Source organism: Ursus arctos, unplaced genomic scaffold (genome assembly GCF_023065955.2).
Source record: "Ursus arctos isolate Adak ecotype North America unplaced genomic scaffold, UrsArc2.0 scaffold_12, whole genome shotgun sequence".
Classification (NCBI taxonomy): domain Eukaryota; kingdom Metazoa; phylum Chordata; class Mammalia; order Carnivora; family Ursidae; genus Ursus; species Ursus arctos.
Window position 1 is genome coordinate 5441206 of NW_026622786.1, and position 18680 is coordinate 5459885.

An 18680-nucleotide genomic window follows, 5' to 3' on the forward strand; every position below is an offset into this window, starting at 1 on the left:
ATCCTGCGATGGCCCCAGGAAATGAAGTGGAAGCAGGACCTGGGTGAAAAGGCTGTGGTGGAGGTGTGGTGGCCACCTGGGCCTGGAGCTGTGGGAGTGACTGAGTGTGTGCCAAAGCTGTATGGTCAACTTACTGGTGCTGAGTTTGCTGGTAAGCCTCTCTGTCAGCTGGCTTCCCTGGGTGAGCTGCTCCCGGAAGCTCTGCCCCAGGTAGTAGTCAATGTCATTGCTCCCAAGAAGGTCCTCAAAAGATTTTACTGTATCTTTGGCATCCTGGGTGAGAAGATAACAGATACCTCTGCCTTCTCGCATCTTTTGGCGTAGGTTCGACAGCTCTCGGGCCTGATCCTGAATCAGGGAGTCATATTTCCTAATACAGGAGACAAGAGGAAAAAATAGGAATGAAAATGAGTGAATGTTAAATTATGGGCCTTCAATAGAGATTTCCGTGAGAACATCTCTAAGGAGGTCCCCACGCCAAATTCTGGCACAGAAACCAAAGAAGGTACTTAAGAGTAAATCCTGCTCTGATACGCGACATCAATTTAGTGTGCCATCATTCTTATGCTGTTTTATATGTATTAGTCATATGTCCAGAAGAATCCTAAGTCCTGTGGACGTAAATACAATGCCAAATTTTACATTCCTCACAGGACTAGTTGAGTGTAGATTCACCGTTGATACTCAAGAAACACTAAATGTATTTATTGAGTAGATACTCAACAAACACAATAAATAAAAATAAATTCAACGATTAGAATCACTTAATCCTGGCACACCAGGCTGGCTCAGTCAGAAGAGCACACGACTCCTGATATCAGGTTCGTGAGTTCAAGCCCCACATTGGGTGGACAGCATATGTAAAATAAACAAACAAACCAACATGGGGGGAGGGGAAGGAATCACTTAATCCTAAGTCTAGATAGGATCTTTCGTGCCTTCTATTTGGAAGACCGTCTATATTACGGCAGACTGTATTTTGCCAAGATGGCCGTTACGCAAGTTCCTGTTCCACATGATGTTTTGTAAATGTGCCTTTGCCCCTTCTCTCATTAGCAGGTAGAGGCTGTTCTCCACCTCCTTAAATTTGGGCAAGCTCTGTGACCACCACGACCGAGATAATGATGGAAGCGACATTGTGCCAAGCCCAGGAGTAGCTCTTAACTGTCTTGGCAACTTCTACTTCCTGTCAGTTGGAAGCCAGCTGCCATGTAGAAGTGGAACCACCCTGGGACCACCATACTGTGAGAGGCCCACCCCAGGAAGAAAGGCCCTGGAAGACGAGAAGCTAAGGGTGGAAAGGGAGAAGCCAAGGAGCACCACATTGCCAGACACATCAAGGAAGAAGCTATGTCCATCTCCAGCCACCACTGGACAGGAGCCCCATGAGAGACCCCCAAGTGAGAGCCACTCTGCTGAGCCCCGTCAATCCACATAAATTATTGTTTGAGGCCACTAAGCTGTTGGATGGTTTGACATTCAGTGCAAATAACAAGGACAGATACCTAGATAGAAGTCTACCCAGTGTTTTTCAATACAAAGTATCAATAACAGTATCAGTTATGGTAAGTAGTACTGAGAGCTTAATATATGTTAAGCAATTATAAGCACTTATACTAATTCATTTAAACCCAATAACTACCCTTTGAGATAGGTTCTCTTACTCTCCTCATTTAATAGGTAAGGAAAGAGGCCCAGAAAGTCTAAGTAAGTTATACAGTTAGGAAGTTCCAGAGCTAGGATTCAGACCCAGGCAGTCTGGCTCCAGTCTTACTACGACACCACATATCCGGTCGCTTTACTAATAGATTCCTGAGAGGAGATCTCAGAGACCTGGTGTCTCCCAGCAGGGCCTACTGACCTGTCTTCAGATCTAGGCCTAGCATTTAAGCGGGTGTTCTTCTGATTGCCCTGATAGGTTCTCTCTTCTACCTGCCTGGGCTAGCTCACCTCCAACACAAACTTAGACATCATCAATCAAATAAGGGTCCAAAGAGTGCCCCTCTTACCCAGGCCATGAGGCTGATCTCAGCTCCTCTGCCAGCTTCCCTTCCACTCCAGTTTTCGGGAGCTGGGCCACTCTCTGGATCAGACTCTCCAGATCCTTTTTAGCCTGAAGCCCCGGGGGGTAGAAAGCCCCAGTGCCATCAGAGAGCCACCCCTCATCCTCATCAGTGACACTGTGAGGTGAGGATCCCTCGAGGGTGCCAACGGCCTTCAGCTTTCGAGGTCTCTCCAGACTAGATGAATAATCGCTTGTAACTGAGAGGGACCGGACCTGGCTCTTGAGGTTTTGAATGATCTTGTTGGCATTCTGCAGCTGGGCCTTCAGGTCTCTGATGTCCTTATGTAGGACAGAGATGTCTTCCGACTTTCCATATGCCTGGAACTCCTCCTGCTTCCCTCGAGGGCTCTCCAAGGGCTTCTTCCCTGGGGAGCTGGCCGCTGGGGAGCCCAGGTGCCCCTCCATCAGGATGGTTTCCCTGAGGCTGTTATGCTCCTCACACTCTGAGAAAAGACAAAGACATCCTCCTGAATAAAGCTATGCATGCTGCTGTAGCTGGAGCAGCTTTGGTGCTGGGGATAAGAAGTCCTAGAGAAAAAGTTGAAGCGGGACTTTATTCAGCCCTGCACGTTACTAGCATTCAAACCTGGTATTTCTTATCCACTCAACAGCCCTGCAGATGAGGCACAGTCACCTTCTACTGCACGGAGTGTTTTTTCTTTTCTCGATTTCAGTTTGGTGGGTGTCCCTACAGTCAAAGTCCTTTAATGATGGAAAAACAGGTCTTTTTAGCTGAGGGTTTGCATATCTCCGAAAGCTCATCTGGTTTCTTCATGAAAAAGTCAGCCTTAGACGATCATCTGTTGGATAAAACTTTTCTTCTCTTAATTAACAGAGTATGTTGAAAACTAGAGACATTCCAACTCACACTCAGCCTCACATTGGATAAGACTTCTCTGCCAAACTTCCTGTGCCTTGCTAGTCCTGGGGTCCCCTTCAGTCTACAGCACCCCCTCAGCCCTACTCCTCATCAGGTGTGGGACTGGTTAACAGCTCCTAGATGTGAAGGGCGACTCCAGGGAGGCCAGGTGAGCCCTTCCCTTGTGTTCCTACCGGGACTGGTGCTCTCCTCCCGCTCAGCCTCATTCTCACTTCGGCCACAGGTCCTGGAGGTCCACCTGCACCTGCTTGCTGTCCTGCTTCACCAAGGATTCACCTGCGTGGGAAGAGACAGAGGGTGTCACGGAGGCTCTGAATGTCCCACGTACCCCCTCAACCTCAATGGCATGTGCCCTAGCCCTCAGGGGACAGGGAGGTCAGAGCCAGAGTGGGATGGATGGTTCTTTGGACTCAAGTGGGAGAAAAGACCACCCACTCCAGGCAGGACTTCCTTGCACCAGGATGAGCCTGTTTGCCACTGATGATCTCACCTCCAACAACTGAGACTTTGTAGGGACCAGACATCTTTAAGTTGGGTATTATACAAATCATCATCCCTAGAAGCCCCAGTGAAACCAGCAACTGCTTTATCCACAGAGGCTCAGTAAATACGTGAATGGAGCTGAACTAATTTAGAGTCCTAAAACATCGAGATCCATACTGTTCTATAAGATAGCTATCAGCCACATGTGACTACTTCATATTAAATTAATTAAAATTAAATAAAACTCCCAAGTTGAACTAGCCACATTTCATGTGCCCCATAAGCATTTCCATCACCCCAGAAAGCTCTACTAGAAAGCATGGATTCTAAACCAACGGTGATGACATATTTTTGAAGAATATGGTTTGGTGCCAAGAGGAGGAGAGGAACTATCAGTATATGTTGAGAGATGTAAAGCATTTTGCTGACTATACCAGAAATCAGCAAACCTAAATGTTGGCCCATTTCCTCCCTATATGCTCACTGCAAACTTGCTTTGTTCTTTATTCTTCTCTGCCAGGTGCAAAAACTGAAGTTAAATATGCATTTCCACAGTTCTAGGACCTGGTCAGGATTAAATTTGTTTTGAGGCTGGGAAAGAAAAGGGAAGTCTGCAAAGCATGTAGTTTCTCAGGGAGAAGACAGACACCTTGGTGATGGTGAACCTAAGACTTACTAAGCATGACTCTGTATTTCTCCAGCTGGTTGGCCTGGGCAAAGACTGTGGCTTCTGATATCAGCAGCTTCTCCTGGAGATCCTGATAGTGTTGTTTGCATTGGGCCAACTGGGAGCGCAGGTGGTTGGTGGATCCAGGAAGGCTAAATTCTGACTGAGGCCCAGGGTCTCGGGCCTGGGGCCGGTTATCCAGCTGTGAAAAGAGCCAGCACAGGGACCAGCCAGTCACGGCTCCTTCCCTTTCTGAACCTGTGGACTTTACTCATGGGTTTGTTACAGCATTCCTCACGGCCTTTGGTAGTGGCTTGCTTTCCAGCTCCGAGCTCCTGCAGAGCTAGGATCGTGTTTTATTCATCTCTGTATCTACAGCACATACTACAGCGCCAGTAGAGTCCAGTGAGGAGCTCTCAGTATATGTTGGTGCAGTGGTTGAAGAGAGGAGTGTAGACACCTCTCCTCATCTCTCCCTGTGCTCCTGCCCCACCCTTGTCCCCCCCCCCCAAATCCTCTATATTCCCTATTTACTCAATACTCAGCAAAGCCCCTCCCATTATGAGGATCCTGACAGCCCCTCCTGTGGCTCAGGAACAGACACCTGGGATGAGCTGTGATGAAAATGGCAGGGATAAGGAGAGATGTCATTACACACCACTTGTCTGGGCTGCCTTAACCCCCAGGCATCCCTATACCACATCCTATTGAAATGATCTGTTTTGTGCCATCTTTCCCCACCGTACTGCGTACTTACAGGGCAGAGACCAGGTCTTACTGCCTGCTGCCCAATGCCTACTGTGTCATCTGGAAAATTAAGTGCTGAAGAAATATTTATGAAAAAGTAATCACCCAATTAATATTTATGAGATAAGGTTGTAAAAGCTTTTATAAAGGCTGAATGTGTATACAATATTATTACCACCGCTTGGGGGCAAAGGTGCCCTTCCTCAGACCCTCATGACCCATGGGGCAGAACTGTTTAAGGTAAACACTGTTACCACCAGCCCTTCTCCACAGGTCTTTCATTCCATCTAATCCCGCACTTACTTGGTGGCCATCCACTATGAGTGCAGCCCCAAGGTCAAGGCCCTGGGGTCTGGGGCAGGGCCTTATGGTCACGGGCTCCTCTTCTTGGCGTTGGGGCTTCTCAGGAGAACAGACCAGCGCTGTATTCATTCTGTCAATCTCCCGGGCCAGGCGCGCAAGGAGCTCTGGACTAAGTTTACTATTTCCGTCCTTGCTGCTTAGCACCAGCTGTTCTTTGAGGAGGTTGATGATGTTGTGGGCATTCTTCAGTTTTCCCTGGAGCTTTCTGAACTCAGCCTGAAGGCTATTCTCACTCAGACCCCCTCTGGCTACCACAGTTTCCACTGTCACCTCGCCCTTCTCCTTGTCTTCCTTGATCTCCCATCCATCAGACATTTCTTCTCCCATCTGCTCTTTCAGCTCTGCATTCTCAAGGCAAAGGCTCAGCATGGTGTTCCTGCAGGAAACACACACACAATGAGGGGCTGGCTCCGCTCTTGGCCTCGCTTCCTGTAGTCCCCATCTTGGTCCAGCAGAGACTCAGAGATACCCCCAAAGCACGAAGCCACCTCAGAGACCAACAAGGACTCCCTTATTTGATAGACAAGGAAACCAAAACTCAAGAAGAGGAGAGACTTGCCCACACTTCCATAGCCACCTGGTGACAACACAGTCCCTAAAAATCTTGGACTCAACACACCGGTCTAGTTGTCTTTACCCTGGTCATTCAGCCTCATGTTTTTTTTTTTTTTTAAGATTTTATTTATTTTAGATAGAAAGAGCACAAGTGGGAGCAGAGGGAGAGGGAGAAGCAGGCTCCCGCTGAGCAGGGAGCCCAACGCGGGGCTCAGTCCTAGGACCCTGGGATCATGACCTGAGCTGACGATCGATGCTCAACTGACTGAGCCACCCAGGCATCCCCTCAGCCTCATGTTCTAATTTTCAGTGGCTTCTGGAATAAACAAGGGTACTTACAGTGTTAAGGAAGACAAAACAATAAGAAAGACCTTGCCTAGACAAATTTATTATGGATTCTACAATTCTATTAGTTATCATCAGTCAGTTTTCAACCACTGGATGAGAAAGTGGGACCTAGGAACAAAAGAATTAAATAATACCAATCTAGAACTACAATCAATTGCACTTCTGTAATTCTTTGCTTTATGTCTGGCTCTTGTGATGGATCATCTTCTGTCCTGTTCACCTGTATCCCCAGAGCCTTCACAAATCCTGCCACATAGAACATTCACATTTGCAGAAGAAATAAAATGGATAAACAACTAATTTTCACCAAGACATTCTAGATTCCATCCTTACTTCCCACCATACCCTTCACCAAGTTTGGATGGAAATGATTAAAAAAAACAACCATGGCTTTAACAAGGCAATTCATTTAAGTAGGCAGTTTGCTTAACCTCTTTGAGCCTCAGTCTCCTTTTACATAACATGAGGATAACTCGTACCTAGTAGAGTTACTGGATGCTTAAATGAACTAGCATATATGGTCTGGTAAGCTCAGGGTCTTCAACAGAGCAGTCCTTTTATTCTGCTGTACTAGCTTCAGACCTGAAAAGTACTACCATCAGAATCCTATGAGGTGCTTAAAAAAAAAAAAAACAACAACTTTAGAGCTAAGGCTTACGGATCTACATTTTACTCAGGTTCTCTGGGTGATCCTTAGCACGCTACTTTGAGAACCGCTGACTAGAAGAGGCAAAGAAAATAAGTGATTCACACCTGGAAGGATGCACAGTTAGATTAGAATCCTGAAGTCTTGGAACCAAGAGCAGGGCTTATCTAGTGTGAATCAAGGAAGAAAATACTTTAGGACACAGGAATCAGATAGACTATCCAGGAGAGAGTTTCCTCAATGGAGAGGAAGGGCGACATTTTGCCAAAACTGAGGTGTCAGATGGAGAGAAGGCAACACATGTGTAGTATGGAAAAGAATATTTGATATTATGTTCTAGCTTCATGTTTTGGGGAAAAACTCCGCTGTTTTCACGACACAAACCGATGAAAGCAAAGCTCAACAAAGTGTCCTCAAAAGATAGGCTATTCGTTTGATAGATTCTGTCTTCCACAGTATCTGTGATTCTTAAGGTTGTGTGGAGAGCTCAGAGTTTCAGCTTAGTAACTCCGGAGAAAAAAGAAAATAGTCCATGGAGGTATCTGCATTTGGTTTGATTGTATATTCAGCTGTATGATCAAAAGAGATGTACTGTTCTTACCCATGAGCTTAATCAAGTTTACACATAAAAAAAGTTAAGCAAAACTTTGCTTGTGGCACCTGGCTGGTTCAGTCAGTAGAGCACACAACTCTTGATCTCGAGGTTATGACTTCAAGCCCCATGTTGGGCATAGAGCTTATTTTAAAAACAAAAACAAAAACCTTACGCTTTCGCTTAAGTAGAATTTCACTTCAGTAGAAAGAAATATCATGGGGGTGACTCAGTCAGTTAAACGTCCAACTCTTGATTTCAGCTCAGGTCATGATCTCAGGGTTGTGAGACTGAGCCCCACATCAAGCTCCACACCAGGCATGGAGCCTGCTTAAGACTCTGTCTCCTTCTCCCTCCACCCCTCCCCCACTTGAGCTCTCTTTCTGAAGAACAAGAAGGAGGAGGAGGAGGAGGAGGAGGAGGAGGAGGAGGAGGGGGAGGAGGAGAAGAAATATCATGGTAATTCAGAGTGAAAGAACCAGCATGAAGGATGATCACAAGAATACTTCCAAGATTGTTTGACAAAGTATATAGCATAGAAGAAAAGGCTTAGATATTAAAAATTGGGAGGCAGGGGTCTAGCCATGGACTAATATGCAACTTTGAGCAAGTTGCTAGAACTTTTTAGACCAGAGTTTTCTTGACTTTGAAATAAGGATTAGGCTAGACGCCAAGGTCCTCTTCAGCGCTAAGATTATTCTATGACGTGGGCATGTTTAAGTGGCACATAATAGGAAGGGAAACAATAGGGCATGGATTTAAATTTGTACTTTTGCACTGCTGTGTTCTAAACAACAGGCCACAATGATTATGACCCTCAGGGATGAATGAAGGAGTGAATGGATTAGCCCTACATTATCAGCATGCTCCCCAAGCATCTTTTGAAAAAATGGCTTTAAAAACAGAGTAGCCAGGGGCACCCAAGTGGCTCAGTTGGTTAAGTGCCTGCCTTCGGCTCAGGTCATGAACCTAGGGTCCTGGGACTGAGCCCCACATCGGGCTCCCTGCTCAGCAGGGAGTCTGCTTCTCCCTCTCCTCCCCACCTCTGTTCACCCTATCTCTGTCTCTCTCTTTCTCAAATAAATAAATAAAATATTTTAAAAAAACAGAGTGGCCAATCTAACCAATGAATCAGCTATATACCACTTTTGTAAAGTTAACAAAACAGCAGAGATTATTAACATTGCTATTCCATGATTTAGGGATTCATGCTGCTAAGAGAGAGCTGAGTGGAAACAAAGGGGCCCCTGTAAAAATCCTCCTCCCTCATGGAGTATTTGGGTTCCACACACAGCAGTGAAGCATCATGGGTAGTAGGAGATTTCTCCTATGTTCCAGTCAATGCAAAAGAGCAACACCTGTCATACAACTGGGAGATTTTCACTCATGAATACATGGCTAATAATGGGCACTATTGTACTGAATTAAGACCAGATTTAAATAATTTGAATGATCACCATTATCCAATATTATTGAGTTTTCTCTAAAGAATTTGAACCATTAACACATGGAGCTTGGGATGTGGACCAAGAAGCCCTACAGCAGCACAAATGCCTTGGCTGCAGCAAGGTGAACTCCTTGGCTATGGTGGCCTCTCGGTGGACAGGCCTTCCTTCTCTGGGTGGTGTCCTACCTGATGTGGGCCACAGAGGAGAATCCTGCTTCCTCAATTTGAGCCTTTAGCTCCTTCATTTCCCCCTCAGCTCTCCTCTTCTCCTCTAAGTGCTGGTGGATCTCAGCCCTCAGGTGGAGCATTTCCTCCTGAAGACCTCTGTTATTGTCCCCTCCTGTTGAGGAAGGGGGGGGAAGACATACATTCTGGGTCTCCACAGCTGCCAGGCTCTTCTCCAAGGCCACCTTGATGATCTGAAAGAAAATCATAATTTAAAGAAGTTAGGTCAGGAGAGAGGATCCAAGAGGAACATCAGATTGCAAAGGCAGCCTTTCATAGGAACAAAAAAGGCAGCCCTAAAATGAGCTCGCCCTAAGGACTTCCTCAGCCATAAGGGTTCTGGAGACTGGTCTGGGTGGGGAGGACACAAGAGGGCAGGGGGGATTGCTGCCATGGGCAGGAAGAGCAGCATCCAGATGTTGGTGAGAAAAAAACACAAGCACATCATATATCAAAACCCAGTGCAAACACATGAGGTTTACACAGGACTGGAGAGTGTGGATGCTGTGATTCTTCTCTTCCTGGGAGACAGAGTCCCCTGAGAGGCTTCTTACAAGATGGGAAACTTCCTTGACTCCACAACATCCGAGTCCTTGACTACAAAGACCTCGGCTTGAGACACCAGCTCTCAAAGCCTAAGGCCATGTCTGCCCCTCAGGCCCTAAAAAGGAAGACGAAGACAGAAGGCACTCAGCTACAAGTAAAACAGCAGCTTAATTTCACTGGCAGCAGGAGAATCACGCCCTATAACTACAGAGAAGGTAAAGTGAGGCCACCTGCCCACGTGTTGGTTATCACCCTTGTGCTGACGCTGCCAGGCAAATTCTCTCTACAAATCTAAGCACCTGAGAAGAAAACAAGGTGGAAATAACTTCCCAACACCTTTCTATGTTTTGGGGATAATCCTGAAGTGACTCTTCAGTGCGTCAACTCAAGGAGATCATGTAGCTTTTCCTCAAAGAATTTTTTTAAGACTGTCTTATTGTTCATCTTGGGCTCCTCTCCAGTTTCCCCCACACTTTTAAAAGTATAGAAACTAAAACCTGAGTATGAGAACGCACTCACTGTATGACTAAGTATTTTGGTGCAAGCATTTCTTGTCCATCCATCCAATATGAATTTTAATACATCCCAAAGCCATGTGGCTTCTTTCTCCGCTCTGTGACTGCACTTTGGGGTTCTACTTAGCTTCGGGTCTATTTTGATCTCCCAGTTTTCCACCTCTCTCCCACATATATTTCTAGCTCTTGCTGTTCCTTCTATCTGTATTAATAGTGTGACTTGTACTTGTTGCTGGCAAATGCATTCTGGCTATCCAGAATCATTTCTCAATGATCCAAGTCCTCAAAATATTTTATGTGGCTCTCCATAAATCAAGTAGTACCCACTCAGTTGGGGATGATTTGTAGAATTAATTATATGCTTTGTATCTTCATTCAGGTCACAAATATATTGAACAGAACAGGGCCCAGAGCAGCTTAAACGGATCTATGATTGACAGAGCTGCTTGGCCTGGCACAAAGCCATAGACTTTTGCTTGTAACTGAGTGTAGTAAGACGTAGGCTGTATGGGTGGAGTTGGTTCATGGCATGTATGTGCCATGGCATTTAATAGCACAGCAGTTGAGGTTGCAAAGAAAGAGAATGAAGAAAGATGCATAGACACAGTTGCTCATTTCCCAGGCATTCCTAGGGCTCTGAGCCTGACGTTTGTCTCCCTGGCTCTGCTGCTGGGCTCAGTTACACTGTCCTATCTCCATATGTGCCACCAAGCACTTGGGACAAAACAAAGAACGGGAGACTGGATAAAACCACTTTTGAAAATTTAGGACCTCAACCTCTCATTAAAACTATGTGATGTCACCTTTCTGTATAAACCCTTTCCAACTAACTTAACTGAAATAAACATTGCCAGGGCGCCTGGGTGGCTCAGTCGGGTAAGTGTCTGCCTTCAGCTCAGGTCGTGCATGATCTCAGGGTCCTGGGATTGAGCCCCACATTGGGCTCCCTTCTCAGCGGGGAGTCTGCTTCCCCTTCTGCCCCTGCTTGTGCTCTCTCTCTCTCAAATAAATAAATAAAACCTTTAAAAAATAAATAAATAAACATTGCCATCAGCTTTGAATATGGGCACTTTATATCTCTCTAAAACCTAAGTGTTCCTTCTCTTTAAAAATAACATCTCATCTCGGGGTGCCTGGGTGGCTCATTTGGTCAAGCGTCTGCCATTGGCTCAGGTCATCATCCTGGGGTCCTGGGATTGCTGCCATGGGCCCTGCGTCAGTATCCCTGCTCAGCAGGGGAGTTTGCTTGTCCCTCTCCCCCTACCCTTACCCCCTGCTCGTGCTCTCTCTCTCTCTCTCAAATAAATAAATAAAATCTAAAAAAAAAAAAACCCTCACTTTAATGATACCTATCTTTTTTTTTTTTTTTAAGGTAGGCTCTACACCCAGTGAGGAGCCTAACGCAGGGCCTGAACTCATGACCCCGAGATCAAGACCTGAGTGGAGATCAATAGCTGGCTGCCCAGCTGACTGAGCCACCCAGGTGCCCCAGCTGTACCTATCTATTTTTAAACTTCCTTCTGCATCTATGTGATATTCTATTGATTTAAATATACCTAGTTTCTTTAAAAAGAAAAAAAATAAGAACCACAGAATGTCAATACCAGAAAGGGCCTGAACGTACACCTGGTCTAATTTCCCACTTTAAAATTAGAATATAGAGCTATGATTTGTTTCCAAGCTAATTTGGGTTCTGTGTCAAAGGGAGCTTACTTTGGCTATCTTTAAAATTAAAATGTAAATGCATGAAAAATGATTCAGAATCTAGCTTTTAATCAGTTTTTCTTTCTCATCCATGGAAAGTCGATATTTCTACATTTTCCCCAAATAAAACCCCAGGGCTTTCAGTATGTGGTGGTAGGATGAATCCTTTAGGTCTATTGTTAATCATATCTCTTACAGGTTCCTCCCCACCGGCCATTTCCTAATTCATCTGTTCTAGTGCTTCCATGGCATAATTAAACATTTTTTGTGTGTACTGGGTTTCCTTTGACCCTACACGTCTGATCTCTTATTTGAATTGAGTTGTTTTCTTTTTACCCTATGACATAGGTAAATGTAAATCAGTTCTCACACCCATGAAGGGCATTAATGATTTTTTCTCAAGTTCTTCACACTAAGTCTACTGACTTTTTTCTCCTTCATTGCATTTGAATCTTGATTCTTGATTAACTTTTTTCCACTGCAAAAGTTCAAAAGAAGAAAGGCAATGCTTGATTCGTTACACAGGCATTTCCTAGTTATTACAGACCTTACATTTGCTTGAGAATGGGATTTTGTGGGAGATACTTAGGGAAAATTACCAACATAGCCAGACCTGAGACTTCCTCATGTAAATGAGTCTAAAAATAAGGAGGGCACGTATTGCATGGGGCACTGGGTGTTATACGCAAGTAATGAATCATGGAACTTTACATGTATGGTGACTAACATAACATAATAAAAAATTATTATTAAAAAAAAATAGGGATGAAGCAACTTGCTTTGGCCAAAAGATAGCTCTTGCTGTGGAAGGAACACCAAGTGGGATGTGTTTGTGAGGGGAAGTCTGGGTAAGCCCGAGGTAGGAAGGTAGCTTGGTGTTGAGTAAAGTTTACCTTCCAAGGACACAGCAAGGAGGAACTCAGAGCCTGATTGTAAGGGACTATTTCCCCAGAAACCAGCACACACAGTTTTGAGAATCTGGACACAAAACAGTTACAGCAAAACAAGCTTTATTTATCTGGCAGCAGGAGAGTCACGCCCTCAAACTCCAGAAAGGTTGAAGTGAATTTACAATGATATCATACACCAAGGTTCCTCCTACCCAAAACTAGAGATTGATTTTCAAGGAAAGGTGATGGAAAGAAAATGATGCTTCCCCAAGATATTCTTCATCTGGCAGGTACCTAAATTTGTTTATCATGAGTCAAGCCCTCATAGAAAGGTGGACTAATAATTTATTAAGTATCTCGGCCAAGTAATAGGGCAGACATTGCAAGGGAAATACACATGCCCCAATGTAAAGGTTTATTCCAGGGTTGAACTGACCTTCTCAAAATGTGGTCTGGTCATTTGCTCCATGCTACGCTATAGGAAGATGCTTCACATCTGTGTCTCTTGTTCACTTTTTCTGAAGCTAATCCTGTCCACAGCAGCAATAACCACCAGTGACCACTGACATCCCAATCTAACTCTTGGAGTGGACATTTGCTTATCTTGCAGATCCCTCTCTTCTCCCCAAAGCTCCTCAGTAACATTAAGGAGTGCGAGGCAGAGGGATCTGTCCAGAGGGGTAGTAGTTTACATAATTAAAGTCACAAGCATTGGTTAGGAGGACTTAGAAGAAGCTGTTCAAGCAAAAAGAGAAGTAGAACTCATGTAAGAATTTAAGGAGAAGTAAGGGTCAGGTGTGGCTAGAGCAACAAAAGGGGGATCTTGGTAGAAGGTAAAGAAATGGTGTTGAGGACGTGAGGTATCCCAGACAACTAACTACTCATGTCCTCAAGAGCCAAAGACTGTGCCAAGTCCTATGAGATTTAAGGAATGTTCATGTAGGTTCTTTTTGTTGGTCTCCTCTTTTTCTTCTACAGGAGGTATAGAGGCAGACCCAGAAAGCCTCATTTTCCCAGCAGTTTTCTTAATAGCTCCAAGGAAGCTATTACTGGAAAACCCCAGCTACTTCTGCAGAAGAATGGATACCAATGATCCACTTTCTCCTTCATAACTCAGAGATTCACAGGCATGATTCATCCAGGAGACATGATTGCTAAGTGTCACTGAGCAAGGTGGAGACACATAGGAGTGCCAGTGAGGGCAAGGGGATCAATGTCGGTGACTTAATCTCTGAGGTCCAGGATATTCAACTCTTGAGCTTGTGAACATGCTGCTTACACCTTCACTGATGGCTGGTGGGAACAGTGTTTCAGCCTTGGGTACCAAGTTCTGAGGTTTGATGGGGGCTTGCTCTTGAAGTGTCACCCGCTGGTCACTGATGTGTCCCAACCTGGGTGGTCTGTCAGGTTGCCCAACGGAATTCTCTTTTGTGTAACGAGATTTCACCAAGACAGATCCCTGCTTTGGAAGCATTCCAGTCCTCTTGGAGGCTCTCAGAGAGCACTCTCCTGAAGCAGGTCTTAGGCCTGCCACCTCCCCAAGCAGCCCTCCGATGACTCCCTGGCTTCTGTGGTGTGTTTCAAATACAAAAGCCCAAGAGGGGAACTGTCCATGGTCTTGTTGTAAGTGAAAATTCTTCTGAAGCTATAGCTATAGATGGTACATAGGGGCAAAGGTGGGAAGGAGGAACAAGAGATAGAAGGAGTAAAAAGAAAAAAAAGGTGGATTGGAGAGAAAAGTGGAGTAAGGATAGGGGTTGGCTGGTAAGGTGGCTGGGAAGCTCAGGGAGGGCGGAAAGAAGACTGGGAAGTGGTTTTTATAAAAAGATAGCTTCTTACTCTAGGCTCACAAGGGCTACAGGAGACCACCAGACCCCAAAGGGCTATGAGCCTTCCACCCTGGGAACCCAGAACCTGACTTGGACTTACTTGCTGGTGGCTATTGTGTGCAGCCTCCTCCTCAATGCTGTCCGTGAACTCGGTGCTAGCATCTTCGGTATCGTCCCCTGCAGCAGCACCTGGAAGTGAGTCCAGAAGAGAAAGGTGATTCCCTTTACAGGTGGCTTCCAGACAGCAGCTAAAATTACACTTTTTGCCATCTGCCTCTGATTTCTTCCTTTCCCCATATGCATGCCCCCCTAGCCAGTAGGGCTGAAGGTGGAACCAGTGTGCCAGATCTGTAGAAAAGCTTTATATCACTGATACTTTCTTACTAATATTGAAGCTTAAGCCTTAGAACATTCACTGGCTTTGACTGCACAGACCTGCACTAAGGAGCTGGCTGTTAGAGTGGTTACCCCTCTCACCTACTTCCAGAAAGCCTGAACTATTTCTTGTCCTGCCAATCTGGCTGTCATGACCTTCTCTTTTGAAACATGGGCCCAACATGACTAACCTTTTCCCCACCATCAAGTACTGAGAGGGTCCCTGGTTTCCTGGGGATTAAGGGAGACCTCCTTTTCTCATACTTTTCCATCTCCGGGATCATGGGGTGACATTACCTCTCTAGGGGCTCTGTGTCCTACAGAAGCTCAGGACTAGTTAAGACTCAAGGCACAGAATGGTTTGGGTGTTTCCTAATTCCTTCCTTTAACCTCCCCATCTCTCTCAAACTCTTGTTCAATGCCAACATCTTTTGCCTGAAGGGTGTCTTATATTTCTTTGTCCAAATGAGTTTTAATACATTCTTTCATTCCTTAAAGATGGACACAGTCACCCGAGGGCACAGATATCTATGTCTTGCACTCAGGGAGGACAAATAACTGCAGTTTGTGGTCTGGGCAAAGGTGTGAGACAGTGTTGACCAATAGAACTTTCTGCAACTCTATGCATGTGCTGCCCAATACAGTAGACACATGTGGCTACTGAGCACTTGAATGCGCTAGGATGATTGAGGAACTGAATTATTTAATTTAATTTAATTTAATTTAATTTAATTTAATTTAAATTCAAATTCAAATTTAACGAGCCACACATGGCTCATGGCTACCATATTGGACAGAACAAAGCTGCGGCATTTCTTCCTCTCCACATCTGTTACAATAAAAGACTGTCCATCGGATTTTAGGTTAAGACCTGTGGCCCACATTACTGATTTCTTCTGAAAATGGAGGAATTTATGATGGTTAATTCATTTTAACACCAAAGAAAATCCACCAGGACACTCTACAGAACAGGTCTTATAGAACCTGCCCAAGTTAATGAAGCTTGAGCTCTAGTTCTGACCCTGGCCTCAGCAACCAACTTTTAAAACTCCTCTTCTGACCACTGAGTAACCTGTGCCCGAAAAAATTAGGTGGTTTGTCCAAGGTTATACAGCTAGTCCTGACAAGAGCTGTGCCAAGGAGTCAAGTCTCTTGACCTTCAGACAGAGGCAACTCACTGTTCCTTCTGGTGACAAATCAGATCTTTATCTTTGTCTCTTCCTCCAAGACCAAAGACCTGCTCCTGAGCTCAGACATCCGTGGATGAATAATGAGCATCCACTACCCTCTCTGCAGGTAAGGTGAACAGGAGCAGCTCACACCTTCATTCCATCTCTTGTCATCTGCCAGTTCATGCCAGAGTATTTGCAATGACCCAGGCCAATCTTATTAAAGTACTAAAAGGTAGTAAGCATGTTGCCCTAACAACTTAATATTATGACTCATTCCACAAATGTTGTATTAACTTTGCACCACGTTCCTGTGCCCTGTTCAATAAGGTCCTACCTACAAGGAGGTACCTCCACCACTCAGCATTCTTAGGAATTCCCTGGCAAACAGTGTACAATAGGGGTTTCCCACACTTTTTCAAACAAGCCCCAGAACCATCTCATTCACAATACTGGCTGCAGAGAGATGGATGAACACACTCCCTAAGCTTTGGTAACTCACTGAAATCCAGGATGCCAATTCACTTGTGGACCTCCATATCTTATTATGTTTATTTTGGAAAATCTTTCCCTGCACAACAGTAGAGATCAGAATCTTTCATTTTTTTCTGGCAAAGAAAATGACTGTCCCACTCAATGACAGATTAAGAAAACATAGTTTTCACATTGTTTCTCCCCTGAGATCTGGGCTAGAGCAAGATCCTGTGGTTGAAGAAAGCTCAGCTGGATGAGTTGAACTCATCTCCATTATCATTCTCAGTGGCTTGTGTGGCCAGGCTGCCCCACATCCCAAGAGGATTCCTGTGCTAGGTTCCAGGAGTAAGGTAATGGATGACTGGAAAAAGTGACTGTCATTGGTCTTGAAGGCTTTCATATCATACGTTCTGCCCTCCACTTACCTTTGTAGCTTTCTGATGCCACATCTGCATTTTTAGATAATGTTCTCTCTTTAATTCACTCAGGGACACAATACCATGGTTTTGACTTCATCAGGAGTTAAATGGAGACCAAGTTAAGAATGCCCATTTCATCCCAACATTCTAGTATGTAGGAGTTTTGCTTTCCTTATCTATTTTTAGCTAGCTATTTCTGCTGTAGCTCCTTCAGGGGAGTTCAACAGCTGCTCAGTCTTTCACCAATGTGAATTAGAATGCTGAAGGCTGTGGGGGGAGGCGGCTAGAATCAAGTTGAAAAAATCTTATAGAAAACATTGGAATGAATAAGTTATCCCACATGAAGCCCTGTAAGTTGACACTAGACACCTTTCTGTTACCATTTTTTTAAAATCAATGACAATAAAATAATTTCTCTTTTGTGAGGGAATACCCTTTTCTAAGCTTTTACAAGGCAACAAAATGCTATCTTCCAAACTAACTTGTAATGTTCCAAATTTATAATTTAAAGGTACTATCCTAAAAAAAAAAAGTTAGAAAAAAAGGTACTATGCTTTATATTGGTGGGTCTTCTGGTTATTATTTCAGATTCTCTGGAAACTAAGAGCCTGTCACTTCAAATTTCACTTTCTTGTCTCCAGGTTTTATCTCCAGATTAAGTTTTACAAGTCAGACTAGAAGTTTTTTTTTTTAAGATTTGAGAAAATGAGTGGGGGGGGGGGGTGGACTTAGTCCCAGGACCCTGAGATCATGACTTGAGTGAAAGTCAGACACTTAACCGACTGAGCCACCCAGGCACACCTAGACTAGAAATTTTATTTAAATTTTTTTTTTACTTGAGGTTTTGATGGTGGTTCCCAAATTGTGGTTCTTGCAAATTTCTAGGCTTGGAGCCATATATATAATGGAGGTGGTATCCCAAATCCCTTTTAGATTTAGAAAATTATTTTCCACCAGCTATCTGACTTGATAAAGTACACAGAAATAAAAGCCTCTAAAACACTACAAATCCTTCTGTGAAAATTTAACTGTTATGCACATGTTTTCTTTTAATCATTGATATAAAAATTGATAGTTTGTGGAGATTTTTAGTTGAGGAAGGCAGAATTATTAAGAACATGGACCCTGGAGCCTGATTGTCTAGGTTTGGTTTCTGCTTCTGCCATTAGTTATATGACTTTAGGCAAGCCACCACCTTTCTGTAACTCAGTTTCCTTACTTACTAATTAGGGTTAACAGTGATATCCACGCCATACAGTTGTTCACTAGTGAACTTCAAAGGCTTCACTGCATTTGAAGTGCTTAGAACAGTGCTTGGCACACAATGTATACTCAATAATATTATTGTTGTTGGTAAGCAGACATGGTCTATGAGCTAAAAAAAAAAAGGTGTCCACAGATCCTAAGTGTAATCGGCAGAGAGGAATTTAATACCTAACATTATAACTGGATGATCTCGATTGCATCTATCTGCACTGCCTTACTTCTGAATATCTGTTTCCCCCAATAGGAGGCTTGAAATAATACTTTTTGGTCTCTCTGCTTCATAGGACTGTTGAAAAAACAGAGTTGTCAGTAAAGTAGGATGAATTCTTTTGAACAGGTGTTTTACAAACAGAATTCATCGTTATTACATTATGACTGCCTTAAAACTCCATCATGTATGAATAAGCCTTAGAGGAAAAGTCATATAGTGTTATGCTAATTCTTCAATAATGAGCCCAAACTGGGTTATGACAAG

General features: G+C 44.2%; 1 protein-coding gene across 1 annotated transcript in view; it reads right to left on the reverse strand.

Moving 5' to 3' along the window:
* LOC125282143 (myomegalin-like) overlaps positions 1–18680 on the reverse strand; it is a 124700-nt gene that overhangs the window by 26195 nt on the left and 79825 nt on the right. Inside the window, 8 exon segments of the mRNA XM_057310762.1 lie at positions 135–370; positions 2010–2508; positions 3119–3168; positions 3170–3221; positions 4105–4297; positions 5146–5581; positions 8980–9212; positions 14603–14691. Coding sequence (XP_057166745.1) covers positions 135–370; positions 2010–2508; positions 3119–3168; positions 3170–3221; positions 4105–4297; positions 5146–5581; positions 8980–9212; positions 14603–14691 — 1788 coding nt within the window.